We start from the raw sequence: 16,898 nt of genomic DNA, 5'->3' as shown, positions 1-16,898 counted from the left end.
ATGATCATCTCAGTAGATGCAGAGAAAGTGTTTGACATAATCCAACATCCCTTCATGATAAAAATCCTACAGAGACTGGGAATAGAAGGAACATATCTCAATATAATAAAAGCTATTTATGACAAGCCTACAGCCAACATATTACTAAATGGGGAAAAACTGGAAGCTTTTCCACTAAAATCAGGAACAAGACAAGGGTGTCCACTGTCCCCACTTTTATTTAATATAGTTTTGGAAGTCTTAGCCATAGCAATAAGGCAAGAGATACACATAAAAGGGATACAAATTGGAAAGAAAGAAATCAAGTTATCATTATTTGCAGATGACATGATTCTATACATAAAGGACCCTAAAGACTCTACTAGCAAACTGTTAGAGCTGATCAAAACCTACAGCCATGTAGCAGGATACAAAATACATACCCAGAAATCAGTAGCTTTCATATATGCTAACCACAAACACACAGAGGATGAAATCAGAGAATCACTCCCATTCACAATTGCATCAAAAAAAAAAAAAAATTACCTTGGAATAAACCTAACGAAGGAAGTAAAGAATCTCTACAATGAGAACTTTAAAACACTCAAGCCAGAAATTGCAGAAGACATTAGGAAATGAACAAACATCCCTTGTTCCTGGATTGGAGGAATCAATATTGTGAAAATGGCAATCTTACCTAAAGCAATCTACACATTTAATGCAATCCCTATCAAAATTCCAAAGGCATTCTTCATGGAAATAGAAAAATCAATCCAAAAATTCATTTGGAATCACAAAAAACCTTGAATATCTAAAATAATACTGAGCAACAAAAATAAGGCTGGTGGTATCACCATACCTGAGTTTAACCTATACTACAGAGCCATAGTAACAAAAACAGTGTGGTACTGGCACAAAAACAGACATGTAGATCAGTGGAACAGAATAGAGGTCCCAGATGTAAGCCCAAGTAGCTATAGCCACCTGATATTCGATAAAAATGCCAAAAATACTCATTGGAAAAAAGACAGCTTCTTCAGCAAATGGTGTTGGGAAAACTGGATATATATCTGCAGAAAGATGAAAATAGATTCTTCTCTCTCGCCATGCACAAGAATTAAGTCCAAATGGATTAAAGACCTTAACATAAGACCGGAAACTCTGAAACTGCTAGAGGAAAAAGTAGGGGAAACCCTTCAACATATAGGTCTTGGCAAAGACTTTCTGAATACAACCCCAATTGCTCAGGCAATAAAACCACAGATTAATCACTGGGACCTCATGAAATTACAAAGATTTTGCACTGCAATGGACACAGTGAAAAAAGCAAAGAGGCAACCTACAGAATGGGAAAAAATCTTCGCTAGCTATATATCTGATAGAGGATTAATATCTAGGATATACAAAGATCTCAAAAAGTTAAATAATAAGGAATCAAACAAACAAATCAAAAAATTGGTTATGGAGCTAAATAGAACATTCTCAAAGGAAGAAATACGAATGGCATATAAGCATCTAAAAAAAGGTTCTACGTCACTAGTCATCAGGGAAATGCAGATTAAAACTACATTGAGATTCCATCTCACTCCTGTCAGATTGGCCACCATCATGAAAACAAATGATCATAAATGTTTGTGGGGATGTGGAAAAAGAGGAACCCTTCAACACTGCTGGTATTAATCCAATCTGGTGCAGTCATTGTGGAAATCAGTGTGGAGGTTCCTAAAACAGCTAAAGATTGATCTACAATATGACCCAGCTATAGCACTTCTAGGCATATATCCTAAGGACTCATCTCATTTCCTTAAAAGTACGTGCTCAATCATGTTTATTGTTGCTCAATTTATAATAGCTGGGAAATGGAACCAGCCTAGATGTCCTTCCACTGATGAGTGGATAATGAAGATGTGGCACATTTATACAATGGAGTTCTACTCAGTGGTAAAGAAAAATGAAATTATGAAATTTGCAGAATAATGGATGGACCTGGAAAGGATTATACTAAGTGAGGTAACCCAGGCACCGAAAGCCAAGCACCACATGTTCTCTCTCATATGTGGATCCTAGCTACAGATGATTGGGCTTCTGCGTGAGAAGGAAAATACTCAGTAGCAGAGGCCAGTAAGTTAAAAAGGAGATATAAAGGAAAGAGAAAGGAAGGGAGGAGGGTACTTAATAGGTTGATATTTTATATATGTAAGTACAATGATTGAGATGGGGAGGTAATATGATGGAGAATGGAATTTCAAAGGGGAAAGTAATGACGGAGGGAGGGAATTATCATGGGATATACATATATATATATATATATATATATATATATATATATATATATTTTTTTTTTTTTTTTTTTTTTTTTTTTTGGTTTTTCGAGGTAGGGTCTCCCTCTGGTCCAGGCTGACCTGGAATTAACTCTGTAGTCTCAGGGTGGCCTTGAACTCACAGCAATCCTCCTACCTCTGCCTCCCGAGTGCTGGGATTAAAGGCGTGCGCCACCACGCCCAGCATGGGATATTTTTTTATAATCATGGAAAATGTAAAGAAAAATGAAGTTATGAAATTTTCAGGAAAATGGATGGATCTGGAAAGGATTATACTATGTGAGGTAACCCAGGCCCAGAAAGCCAAGCAACGCATGTTCTCTTTCATATGTGGATCCTAGCTACATATGATTGAGCTTCTGTGTGAGAAGGAAAAAACTCAGTAGCAGAGACCAATAAGTTTAAAAGGATATATAAAGGGAAGAGAAAGGAATGTAGGAGGGTACTTAATAGGTTTGTATTGTATATATGTAAGTAGAAGAATAGATTAACACAGGTGTAAAGGCCCAAATTGAGGTCAGGGGAAGAGACTGAGTAAAGGAAATGTGGAGGGAGGGCTAATAAAAAACTAAGAGGATGCAAAGAAATCATATTGCATCCTCTGGTTTTGGGCAATGGAACACTGAGGAGCCATATATCATTGTTCGAAAATTTTCAATGCCAGAGATGGGATTCCTCCATTGAGGTTTTGGCCAGGGAGGCCCCTTGCCCCCAAAACATTATAGACCATTCCTTGGTTTCCCACCAGGAATCTATGGTAAGACCCTATTGCTGAAGACTCCACACAATTGGGCTGCAAGGCCACTGAAAAATCCTGCTGGAACTGAGCTGATAACCTTCTCCATCTAGACCAGCCGGAAGAAGCCATTTTACATGTAGTTCAATGGGAGAAAGAGATACCACCAATGAAGATACTCAACAGTGGACACTGCAAGCCTTATAATTGGCCAGCCAGGCCAAATGAGTCAATGGGTGCAATAGTGGCATGTCTGGTGGAAACCAACTGCCCTCCAATTGGACTGGAGGACTGCTCCATGGGGGTGGAATACATCCCTGGTACTGAAAACCTAAAACAGGGGTAGTCATAAGCCCTAGGGGTGTAACATCTGGATAAGTGCATATACTATGCTTATCAAACTGCCCAGTAAGCACTTCTCTTAATATTTTTGCCCTTATATTAATACTACTCTCACTTTGGGTAGACAATCTTTTCTTTTCAGATGACAGTGACCTTGGGATGACTCAGAAGGTATAATAGTGCAAGAAAGAAGTGACTGGAGTACTGAGTAACATCTCAATCACACCTTCCAATGCTTAGGGTCTAATGCGGAAGACGTGGTGGAAAGAATGTAACAGCCAATGGAAGGGTAGGACTCCTTACAACATGCTCCTCCAGACACAAAATGGCCTGTATATCCATGACCTCACCATGCCTGACACTACCTACACAAGACCATCATAAGAGGAGGAAAAGATCATGACATCAAAATAAAGAGAGACTTATTGAGATGGGGAAGGGATATGATGGAGAATGGACTTCAAAAGAGAAAGTGGGTCAGGGGGAAGGAGGGTATTACCATGGGATATTTTTTATAATCATGGAAAATGTTAATAAAAATTGAGAAAAAATAAAATAAAGAGGAGAAAAAAAGTCTCAAAATTCATATGGAAGAATAGATGGCTCCAGATAGCCAAAAATATCCTTAACAAAAGACACATGTCTGGAGGTTTCACCATAGCTGATTTCAAAATATACTACAAAGTCATAGTAACCGAAACAGCATAGTACTGGCACAAAACAGATATTCTGAGCAATAAAATAGAGGACCAATCTCCAAATCTAAACAACAACTACCTCATCTTTGACAACATGGCAAAAAATAGACACTGGAGAAAAGACAGCATCTTTTACAAGTGGTGTTGGAGAAATTGGATAACCACATGTACAGTAATGAAATTAGACCAGCTTCTCTCACCCTGCACAAAAGTCAATTCTAAATGGATTACAGACATCAATATATGACATGAAACTATAAAACAACCAGAAGAAAAAATAGGAATTACACTCACAATTTGGGGACAGGGAAAGACTTCCTGAATAAGATCCAAGTAACACAAATTAGATCAATACTCAACCACTGGGACCTCTTGAAACTAAAAAGCTGCTGTACAGACAAGCAAACCATCAACAGAATCAATAGATTACCCACAGAATGGGAGAAATCTTTACCAGCTATACCTCTGACAAAGGTCTAATATCTAGAATTTACAAATAACTCAAAAAGGTAAATAATGAAAGGTGGTGTTAAACATCTTTAATCATCAGAGAAATGCAAATAAAAACAACTCTGAGATTCTATATCACTACAATCAGGATGATATTTATAGAAGAAACTTGAATGAAACACATGCTGGAGAAGCTGTGGGGAAAGAAGAGCCCTTACCCACTTCTGGTGGGCGTGCAGACTTATACAGCCATTTTAGAAGTCAGTGTGGAGGAAGATTCCTGAAAAAGATGAAAATCAAGTTACCATTTGATCTGGTAATACCACTTCTGGGCATATACCCTAAAAACTCCACTCTACTACAGAAATACTTGCTCAGCCATGTTTGTGGCTGTTCTACACATAATAGCTAGGAACTGGAATCAGTCCAGATGCCCATCAACTAAAGAATGGTACATATACACAATGGAATTCTACTCAGTAGTAAGGAAAAATAAAATAATAAAATGTAAAGATAAATGGATGGAGTTAGAAAAAATCATTCTAAGTGAGGTCACAGAGGCACAGAAAGACAAATGCCACATGTATTCTCTCACCTGTGGTTCTTAACTGGGGTCAAGTAGAGATGAGTGTGAATGGTAGTCAGCACTAGAAATATGTATTTTACTTGATTAAAATCAGAATGGGGGGAGGGGGCTGGAGAGATGGCTTAGCAGTTAAAGAGTTTTCCTGCAAAGCCAAGGGATCCTGGTTTGATTCTCCAGGACCCATGTAAGCCAGATGCACAAGGGGACCCATGCTTCTGGAATTTGTTTGCAGTGGCTGGAGGCCCAAGAATGCCCATTCTCTCTCTCTCTTCACTCTCTCTGCCTCTTTCTGTCTCTCAAATAAATAAACAAAATGTGGTTTTAAAAATGAGAATGGACACTTTGACTTATCCAATTTCTGTTCCATTGAAAATAACAATTGATGTATCAAGAGAAGGAAATATAGGAATTTAAAGTTCATATCTTAGTTGCAAATAAAGAGAAGAAGGGTATCTATTATATGAAAAATGGAGGCTTGTTTACATAGAAAAAAACTATTTGAATCTTCAGAGAAACTAAAATATTAAAATTCATTATGTTTTGATCTTAAAAGTGCATGAGGTATGGTATATTGTCAATAAAACACTGTTTAGAAGAAAATGAAGTGTTTCCACATGTATCAGCCTAGATACATTTTCTTTTTCTTTTCTTTTTTTGGTTTTTTGAGGTAGGGTCTTACTCTAGCCCAGGCTGACCTGGAAGTCGCTATGGAGTCTCAGGGTGGCCTTGAACTCATGGCAATCCTCCTATCTCTGCCTCCCGAGTGCTAGGATTAAAGGCATGCACCACCGTGCCTGGCTAGATACGTTTTTAAAACATGTTGAATGAAGCAAAAACTTAATCTCACAGTGTTAAACATTTGATACTAAGAGATCTCTGAAAATAAAGGTTATATTGAGCTGGGACTTGTCCTTGGAAACACTCTGTAAGTCACCAGCAGCATGGCCGGATAGCATTGGAAAAATTGTCTACTAGACATATGGGACTGGATGCTTTGTAATAAAATTTGAGGCAGAACATGTGCAAATTGCTTACATAGAACCTAGTCTGGCTATAGATGGGTGGAGGGGGAGGCAAGACAGCACTTGAGCTGAGTCCTGGGATAGGACCATGAAGAGCAGTTTTTGCTGCTTCTTGTTAATCAGTTCCAAAAATAGCACATGTGTGGCTTTGATGGGCACACAGAAAAGTGTGGGACAGTTTTTGTTGTTGATTTTGCTTGAGGCTGTGAGTTTCAGTGGATTTTTAAATTTTTCCTCCCACCATTCTCTGGCCTATAACTTATTTTCAGAATTCTCCTATCAAGAATACCACACATGAAAAAAAAAAAAAAAAGAATACCACACATGGTGACAGATATTTATGTAAAGTTTCAAAACATTGATATATAAGTGATAAAAATATACAAATACACATCAAGAAGTGTATTAGTTGTTAGGGATGTGACAAATGACCATGAATTTAACTAAAACAAGTCTGGCTGACAATCTCATGAGTCTGGAGATTGGGAGTTCAGGAGCTGAGGGCTCCGCACGGTCCTCTGCTTGGAGCCTCATCAGGCTGGAGTCAGGGCATCTGCTGTGCTATATGCCATTCTAGGGGTGCTGTTTCTTTTCTTTTCCTTTCTTTTTTCCTTTCCTTTCTTTCCTTTCCTGTTCTTTCTTCCTTTCTTTTCTTTTGATGCAAACCCAACAGATTGGCCTTTTTTTTTAGATGCAATAATGCAAGAGACAGAGACAGAGAGAATTTGCACTCCAGCCATTGCAACTGAACTCCAGACACATGTGCCACCTTGTACACACATGCAACCTTGTGCTTGCATCAGCTTGTGTGTCTGGCTTGTGTGGGTTCTAAGAGTTGGACATAAATCCTTAGGCTTCGCTGGCAAGTGCCTTACCTGCTAAGGCCATCTCTCCAGCCCAAAGTGCTGGTTTTGAATCCACTTCCAAGCTCAGATTAAAGGCTGAATTTTGTTTCTTTGGGTTGTAGAACCTAGATCACAGTTTCTTTTCCAGTGGTTAGTGGGGCTGGTCATTGCTCCTAGAAGTATGGTAAATGACAATTATTATTACATCATAATAAAATCACTGTAAGTCAAAAGTTATCAAATATTCAAAAAGCAGTAAGAGAATTGAATAAACTTCTGAGAAAGCAAAATTAGACTACCACTGACTTCTCAGGAGAAATGGTAGACTAGAAAGAGAACATTGGAGTGATACCTTCAAGATATTAAAAGATGCTTCTCAATAGGATTCTATGTCTATGTATAATCACATGTATCAAATTATCATGTTAGACTGGGGTGTGACTTAGTGGTAGGACACGTTTTTAAAATTATCACACTGTAACCCATGAATATGTAAAACTAAAATAATACTAATAGGGCTGAAGAGGTGGCTCAGCAGTTAAGGCAGTTGCCTGCAAAGCTTAACAACCTGGGTTCAACTTCCCAGTACCCACATTGAGCCAGATGCACAAAGTGGTGCATGCATCTGGAATCTGTTTGAAGCATCTGGAGGCCCTGGGACACCCATTCTGTCTGTTTGTCTCTCTTCTATCTCTCTCTGCAAATAAATAAAAATTTAAATAATACTAATAAAAATGGAATAGTACAGAGACTGAAAAAAACTGAAGATGAAAACTTCACTAGAAAACTTGGCACTAAATGAGAATTTGAAATGAATCTTGTAAGGAGAAAAAATGCTCACAGAGGGAAGTTAGTTTCTTCATTAAAGCCTTTTCAGCTTTGTCTAATTAGCATCAAAGTTTCCATTGAAATTTAACTTTAGTTATCAAGTTTTTCAGTTCTAGATACAGAAAGTATCACTGACCATATAGTGAGGTTGCCTATAGTAAATATCTTTAATACACAGAAATTAATACATATAGGAATTATGTTTTTAGTGGATATAACAATATGGCAACATTAGTAAGACAAAGGTAAGCTGTGAGTTGCTTAGCTTCAATGGGAATTCCTAGAGGAATCAGCTAATAGCCATTCCCAGTTAAAGAGCACAGTTTTGCCCCAGGCTGAGCTTTCTATCAATCAGGAGACCCAGCTGTCCCCTGGGCTTTGAGGTCATTGCTTAGCTGTCCCATTGGCCATCATAACCCAGCAGTGATTCTAAATGTTTGGATCCAAGCTTCCTTTATTAGGATGGTACTCTCAGGAGTTTATTAACAAACAGAGATGGTTGCATAATTGTCCAGAAGGGAGTATGAAAAAATTGCTATGATGCTTAAGAATTTGATATTTAAAATTTTTACTTTTCTTTGCACTTAAGGCTACCAAGAAATCATTAAGAGATATGAGCAAAAATTCTGTAGAAGTTCACAAAAGCTTTTCAAAGTCTTTATTTGAAAGACCTTTTGAGGAATAAGCTTACATGTTTTTCTTTAGGGACAAAAGATCTGATCCAGTGAAAGCAATGTTGTTTGCTCAGATTGGGTAATCGAGGTTCATCCTCTATCCTGTGAATTCTTGAATTCAGAGGTATGCCCATGCCCTCGGAGAACAAGACACATTCTCCACTGAGATGCACAGAGCACGGTATGCTTTCTCTCTGTCTTCTGATGGCTTTCTCTGCTACCAGTTACCCGGTTTTCAGTACTTCCTATCTGTTCCTGTAAGGTGCTTTCTTTCCCTACAGTCCTCTTATTTGCAGTTTGTTTCCTGGGTGGGCAGCAGCACCTTCCTCTCTGAGAGGCTAGGCCTTGGTGACCTAAGAGGCTTTGGTTGATCCTCAAGAATGATTCCTCTTCCTCTTCTTGGGAAAATTAAACCCAAGTTAGGGGCAAAGAATAGAGAGACTCCTATAACTCTTTGACATCTCTGTTGTTTTCAGCACCAGATTCAACTTGACAAATCCTCACAGTCTTCCAAAATAGTCATGTGGGGCTTCCATTTTATATATGGGACAAGTAAGACAAGATCCTTTAACTACATTTTGCTATATTCCTTGTTTTTGTGCAGAAGGCTCATATTATATAAAGAACTGGGAATCTTGGGGAGGCTAATGGTAGATGGACCTTCATGATGGACTTATATAAATGTGTGTTTGGCTTAGCAGTTAAGGTGCTTGCCTGCAAAGCCAAAGGACCCAGATTCCATCCCCCAGGACCCACATAAGCCAGATGCACAAGGTGGCACATGTGTCTGGAGTTCATTTGCAGTGGATAGAGGACCTGGTGTACCCATTCTCTCTTGCTCTCTCTCTTTCTCTAGGCCCTAATGTGCCCATTCTCCCTCTCTCTTTCTTTATGTCTCCCTCTTTCTCTCTGTCTCAAATAAATAAAAATAACAATATCTTTAAAAATGTGTTTTATAAAGAACCACAAACATACATGATCCAGAAAGTGGTCATATATTTAAAGATGGTCAGGTGATGAGGCAGTTGGCAGTACAGAACAGGGTGAGTTTGCTTTGGAGCAAACTTTTTCAGGTGACAAATGCTTTTCTTCCACAACCTTTGCTACATCTGCCTTAATGCAAGCCATGGGTATCTAAACCCCTAGCTGGATGCTAATCAGGTCTGAGCTCTCTGAGCAGTAAAGCTATAACTGGCCCTCCTCCTGAATCGTTATTCATTCGCTCTTATTCATTATTCTGAGTCATTATTCATTCGGCTTATGTGGGTCCTGGGGATGGAATCTGGGTCCTTTGGCTTTCATCAGTGCATTAATTTTCATTTTTAGATAGTGCATTTTGAACAATGCTTTGGTCCATTTACAGAGCTAGATACTTTTATATGTCTGATTTTGAAAATGTTCCTTTCAGGTAGATCCTTATGTTTGGAAAACATCCACTGGGCTGACTACAAGAACCAACTATGCCATGTGGCCATGCTATTTGAGCTATTTTCATGTGAAATTTGGATTCAGAGTCTGAATAAATAAAGCACTGACTACAGTGGAATTGCAGCAACCAGTCAAAAAAATAAGTGATGTTTTTATTCATTTCTGTGAACCCACACAAAGCTGTTCCACAGCATACTTAACTGTGAGAAAATTTGACCCTTTGCAGGGCACAATTTCCAAGTTTGTCCTTCCTGAAAATGTCCCTGAAAAATTTTCACTCTTCAGCCTTTATTTATAAAGGAGAACATTTCCCCACTGTTAAAGGAATTTCTGGTGTGAATGAGATGCCACTGTAGTGACTTGGGGAAGTTTCTCATAGACAGGAACTTTTGAGTAAGTGTGAAACTTTGTGAATAAAAAAGTCAGGGCCTGGGAAGATGGTTCAGTAGCTAAAGGCAGTTACTTGCTAAGACTGCTGCTTAGCTTCAATTTCCCACCCACCCACGTAAGCTGAACACAAAAAGTGGTGCAAGCATCTAGTGTTCATTTGCAGTGGCAAGAGATTCTGGTATGCTCATATGTACACCCCCCCCCCACACACGTGCATACACACATGTGCATGTGTGTGCAATGACTAGCTGGCTGAACGAATGAATAAATAAATAAAAAGGATAAAACATATAAATGCTAGGCATAAGAAGAGGTTTCACTCAATTTATTTCTTACATTCCAAAGCACACCCTTAAGGCAATGAGGAACCACACTGTTATCCCTGAGTTCATCCTCCTGGGGCTGTCTGATGATACCCAGATCCAGGCTGTGCTCTTTGTTCTCTTCCTGGTGGTTTACGTTCTGACCATGGTGGGGAACCTCACGATGCTCCTGGTGGTGAGAATTGATTCTCACCTCAACACACCCATGTACTTCTTCCTGGGACAATTGTCTTTCCTGGATCTCTGCCACTCCTCTGTCACCGTGCCTAAGCTGCTAGAGAACCTCTTGTCTGAAAAGAAAACCATCTCGGTGGAGGGCTGCCTGGCTCAGGTTTTCTTTGTGTTCACCACTGGAGGCACTGAGTCCTGTCTACTCACGGTGATGGCCTATGATCGCTATGTTGCCATCAGCTCTCCCCTGCTCTATGGTCAGGTGATGAACAGACAGCTGTGTACAGGGCTGGTATGGGGCTCATGGGGCTTGGCTTTTCTGGATGCTCTCATCAATATCCTTGTAGCTCTTAATTTAGATTTCTGCGGGGCTCAAAATATCCACCACTTCATCTGTGAGCTGCCCTCTCTCTACTCTTTGTCTTGTTCTGATGTGTCTGCAAGCTACACCACTTTGCTTTGCTCCAGTTTCTTGCATTTCATTGGAAATTTTCTCCTGGTACTTTTTTCATATGTTCGCATTTTGCTCACTATTCTGGGCATAAGCTCCACTTCAGGGAGAAGCAAGGCCTTTTCCACCTGCACATCCCACCTCACTGCAGTGAGCTTCTTTTATGGCTCCGGATTACTCCGCTATCTCCTGCCAAATTCAGGATCAATTCAAGAGTTGATCTTCTCCTTGCAGTACACTGTGATCACTCCTATGCTGAATCCCCTCATCTACAGTCTGAAGAACAAAGAGGTGAAGACAGCTGTGAGAAGAATGTTAAGAAAATGTTTCCAATGTTTCAAAAATCAAGTTGATGAGGAACATGGACAAAGCTACAATAAACAGTGTCTGGAAACTTAGGAGAATCCCCTGAGTGGGATCTGTACAATTTCTTAGGGCTTTGCTTAAAGATATTAAGAGGTGGGGCATAATTTTCTTGGGGTGATATTAGCTTAGTTGTGCTCAGTGGAAGGTGAAGATCAATTTATTGTCTAAAATTTTTCATGTAAAATACTGTATACTTATTATGCCCATCCTGGTAGACATTGTCAATCTTTACCATTTTTTCCAGAAACTAAACTTTACTTGTTCAAGATGATTTCAGAGAGACTGTTCCTAAAGTCCTCCTTATCAACAACCCTGTTTGTCACTCCTTCCTGACACAGTGGCTGGTGGGGAAATGAACTAATGGCCAACGCCAGAACAGTCACTCTCTCAGGAATTTTAATCTTGAGGAGCAATTCAGAGAGGTGGAGGTGAGCTTATGCAAGCGTCCTCTCTGACATGACCACTGGAGTTATCTTAGATTCTTCTTTCAAGTCAGATGTATAAACGTGAATTATATAGTATGAGCATATCTTTAGATATTTGTTGTCATGCACCATGTTAAGAAATTTATATGCATTATCCCACCTAAATATCATAATACTTGCATTAGTCAAATATAGTAGTTATCCCTGTTTCAGAGAAAAGAGAATGACCTCTAAGAAGAAAGTGATGGGGTTGGAATTTAGAACCAAACGGACTGAAACCAAAGCCAGTTTAACTGACCTCCTATGGTACTATAGCTATCCTGGACTCAGTTCATAAATTGTATTTATTTTGACTTTTTTTTTTTGAGGTAGGGTCTCACTGTAGCCCAGGCTAACCTGAAATTCACTATGTAGTTTCAGGCAGGCCTCAAACTCACAGCTGTCTGCCCACCTCTGCCTCCTGAGTGCTGGGAGTAAAGGCATGCACCACCATGCCCAGCCATGAATTGTATTTTTAATTTTTATTGCTCTTTTTTATCTTATATAAAATTAGAATTATACTTTAATATTTGCAAAAAGAGACCTAAAAGATGTACATTGGTACTACAATAGACTGGTTTAGATATCCAAGGACAATTGGAACATTTGAAATTGTTTATTGGACCTAGTTATGTCCTTAGAGACTACAGATAACATACCCATGTCAAACTACTTGCTCAGTGGTTAATCATCTCTAGCTGCAAGGGGACTGATAATAAGAAACGATCTCCCACCCTATACACATTGCTAGAGTAGCTCTGTCCCTAGCCCTCATAGAGTAAAAATGTCAGAATGAGAGGCACCCAATGGCAGAGAAAATGCTGAACAATGTGTTAATCACATGGAAGAAAATGGTAGACTTTTAGGAAAGATACCTTAGATGATAAAAGATAGTTGAAAGACTGGCCTGGAGAGATGGTTTAGTGGTTAAAGCACTAGCCTACAAAGCCAAAGGACCCAGGTTCTACTCCCCAGTACCCACATAAACCAGATGCACAAGGTGACACATGGATCTGGAGTTTGTTTACAGTGGCTAGAGGCCCTGCTGTGCCCATTCTGTCTATCTGCTTTTCTCTTTCTCTCTCTCTCTCAAATAAATAAATAAATGAAATATTTTTAAAACAATCGTTGAAAGATAAATTAGAAGGAGAATTTGGAGAGGTGTATGGCATGAAATTATTATTATTATTATTTATTTTTTTTGGCTTTTCAAGGTAGGGTCTCACTCTAGCCCAGGCTGACCTGGAATTCACTATGGAGTCTCAGGGTGGCCTCGAACTCACAGCAATCCTCTACCTCAGCCTCCCAAGTGCTGGGATTAAAGGCATGCACCACCACACCTGGCTTGGCATAAAATTATTATGGTCAAAAATTATTTTTATTTCTGATGTTATCGTTCATCTTTTACTTATTTTACAGGCTATTAGTTGTCACTCTCCCTTCACATTGTACATATCAACAAAGAACAGGCCTTCAAAGAAATGAACACTTTCTGGTACCTTTACAACTTTTTTTTTTTTTCTATGACATGGACTTTATTACAGCCCTGGGTAAAAACTTCTTTGTAAAGAGCAAAAGCATGAAGTGTACTCTCAACTACTTTTCCATCTGAACTTGCATTCCAACGCAGGCAGGTACCAAAGCAGAGCGCTTGGAAAGGTTTCAACTTCTGAAAAACCTACTTCCAGCCTGAGCAGAACCGCACCTTCCGGCTTACAATCACCGTCCCTCCCCAGCACTTCCCCAGCAGCCCTGCACGCGAAGCCGCGCGGTCGGCGCTACCCGCGTATCCCACCTCATGGGGCGCAAAGTCTGCAGTCTACTAAAGCACACTTGGCCACGAGTCTGAGCCGGTTAGGGGCTGCAATCTCGGGGCAACTGCTCTGGGGAAAGGACACAAGGGCCGAGGCGACACCCCAGGCCCCCTTACAACTTTTCAAAGAACATTAAAATAGTTTTAATGTGATTTGCTATCCAATAAAACTGAATATACAATGAATTCTTATCCCAGCCACCCCTCAGCCAAACCATACTTATTTGAATAGAAAATCTACCATGCAAATGTCAATATCTTCCTTCCAGTCCATGAACTCACAAACACTGCAGCCATAGCTAGGCAAGGTCTCAGGTTGACCTGCTTTTGCCTTTGGTGAAAGTGATTTTGATAAAGATCACACACAAGTTTTGTGGCCTAATTATATTGCCAGATGCCTCCTATTGTTTGCTCTTATTGTGTTGAAGTTTTACACATTTACTACTTGGTTACATTCACATTCACTACTTGGCTATTTCTAATCAGTATGAGTGCTGTGATATTTTGCACATTGATATTGTATGTAAAGTTTGCTGAATTGTCCCCTTTATTCTAGAAGCTGATTTGTACCAGGGCATATGAAAGGAAACTAAAACATAATTTTAAAAATACACCTTAAAATTTGAATTCCCAAGACTGCTTTAATGAGAACCAGAGCCATAAAAAGAAGGGGCACACATACCTATGATACGCCAGCACTTTGTTTGTGTTGATGTCAACTGCCATATTCTAACATACTTATGGTCAGTATCTCTGAGCCACTACCCTTGGACTAGGTTTTTCATAGGAGGACAAGTCACAAAGTCCATAAGGAGGTAATTGGAAGATAGTGAGGAGCCTAGAGATCTTATATGTCAGAGAACAAAACAAATACGAATAATATGTGGATCATAATCCCAAAAGATATAAAGAAAAAGCACCAAAATAATGATTAATCAGAGGAGCATTAAGAAATTCGCATTGCCGGGCGTGGTGGCGCACGCCTTTAATCCCAGCACTCGGGAGGCAGAGGTAGGAGGATCCCCGTGAGTTCAAGGCCACCCTGAGACTACAGAGTTAATTCCAGGTCAGCCTGGACCAGAGTGAGACCCTACCTCGAAAAAACCAAAAAAAAAAAAAAAAGAAATTCGCATTATGGGCTGGAGAGGTTGCTTAGCCATTACAGCACTTGCCTGTGAAGCTTTAGGACCCATGTTGGGGCTCTCCAGATCCCACTTGAGCCAGATGCACAAAGGTGAGGCAAGTGCAAGGTCACACATGCCCACTAGGTGGCGCAAGTGTCTGGAATTAGATTGCAGTGGCTGAGGCCCTGGGGTGCCAATTCTCTCTTGTGTGCTCTCTCTAAAATATTTTTTAATTAAAAAAACCAAATTCACATTATAACTTCCAAAAAGTCTATAAAATGAATATTACAAATGAGGATTACAAAGAGCTGCATATGGCATAATATTCATTTTAACAAATGGATACTTATTAATATCAGCAAGAAATAAAATTGTATTCGTATTTTGTCTTTATTAGTATTCTAGAAACAAAAGTATGGGACTGGAGAGATGACTCATCTGTAAAAGGCTCTTGCTCACAAAATATAAATTTGGGTCCCCCATGCATCTGGAGATCATTTACAGTGGCAGGACGCCCTGATGCACCTATTCTCTGTCTCTCCCCTTGGAAACAAACAAATTAAAATATTGAAAACAAAATATATCCACTGAAATAAAAAATATAAACTTCAGACTATATTTTGTTATTGGAATTATCAATGTTACTGAGATATTCATGCATAATTACTTAGAGACATGATATTAAAGATAAGGGAGTTAAGAAGCTCCACACTTTTCTTTTTTCTTCTTTAATTTTTTTTTTTTTTTAATTTTAGATAGATCTAGACAGAGAGAGGAAGAGAGAGAGAGGCAAAGAGGACAGAGAGAGAATTGGCATGCCAGGGCCCCAGCCACTACAATCAAATTCCAGATGCTTGCACCACCTAGTGGGCATTTTTGACCTTGTGCTTGCCTCACCTTTGTGCCTCTGGCTATGTGGGATCTGGAGAGTAGAACATAGGACCTTAGGTTTTGCAGGCAACTGCTAAACCATCTCTCCAGTCCACTCCACACTTTTCTAATAGAAACATGTGGTTAAGGATACAGGAAAATTAAATTCTGAACAGAATTGAAGGAACCTAAAAAATATATATCATAACATGAAGGCATAATTTTCAAAGTATTTCAAAGAAATAGTAAAATTCATATTAGGTAGAAGGAAACAGTAAATAAATGATAAAGAGGGACTGTCTAACTTAACATTAACCTAGAGATGTAGAAAATTGGAAAGAGCATCTCTCCTATCATTGTAACTAGACAATAACTGGACACACTGCAAATTAATACCTATTCTTTTTAACGTTTTGAATTTTTATTTATTTATTTTTTGAGAGAGAAATAAGGAATGGGCAGGCCAGTCTCCAACAACTGTAAATTAATTCCAGACACATGCACCACTTTGTGCATCTGGCTCATGTGGGTTCTGGAGAATTGAATCCTTTAGTAAAAGGATAAAGAAAAGGAATCTTTCAACTGCATCAAGAAATAGTCAACTGAAAATTGATCCAGTAGAAATAACCTTCAAAAGTAATCATTTATAGAAATAAAGACTATCAGTAAACAAAATATGAATTTTTAAATACTTTCCATCTCAAGGTTTGTTTAATGCAAAACTATTTATGGGACATGTAAAGGTGACATACATGACAAAAAATGGCACAAGGATATAGGAAGGAGAAGTTGTTCAAAGCACAGGAGAAACAGTAGTAAGATCTTATGCTACTCAGACTGGTATAGATATTAATGTAAGGTCCAACTATTTTATTTATTTATTTATTTACTTATTTATGTATGAGAGAGAGAGAGATGATTGTGGGGCTCCTTCCCGCACAGGTAGTGCCGAGGGAAGGACCAGGCCTGCTGGTTCCTCCTTAGGGGTTGAGGGGATGATGAGTGTCGGACGACTCA

The 16,898-nt window shown here is 39.2% G+C and overlaps 1 protein-coding gene across 1 annotated transcript; it reads left to right on the top strand.

The window, feature by feature from the left end:
• The first annotated feature begins 10,659 nt into the window (after nucleotides 1-10,659).
• LOC101598526 (olfactory receptor 8S1-like) lies at nucleotides 10,660-11,643 on the top strand. The gene has a single exon (XM_004668520.3). It carries the CDS (start codon nucleotides 10,660-10,662, stop codon nucleotides 11,641-11,643), a length of 984 nt encoding a protein of 327 aa, XP_004668577.3.
• The last annotated feature ends 5,255 nt before the right edge of the window (nucleotides 11,644-16,898 follow it).

This window comes from Jaculus jaculus, chromosome 6 (assembly GCF_020740685.1).
Source record: "Jaculus jaculus isolate mJacJac1 chromosome 6, mJacJac1.mat.Y.cur, whole genome shotgun sequence".
NCBI lineage: Eukaryota > Metazoa > Chordata > Mammalia > Rodentia > Dipodidae > Jaculus > Jaculus jaculus.
The sequence above is the reverse complement of the archived record's forward strand: the minus strand, read 5'-3'. Positions and strand labels throughout refer to the sequence as shown.

Bases quoted from the DNA above. Each gene is read 5' to 3' on its own strand.
- LOC101598526 (XM_004668520.3), top strand. From the start codon at position 10,660: ATGAGGAACCACACTGTTATCCCTGAGTTCATCCTCCTGGGGCTGTCT.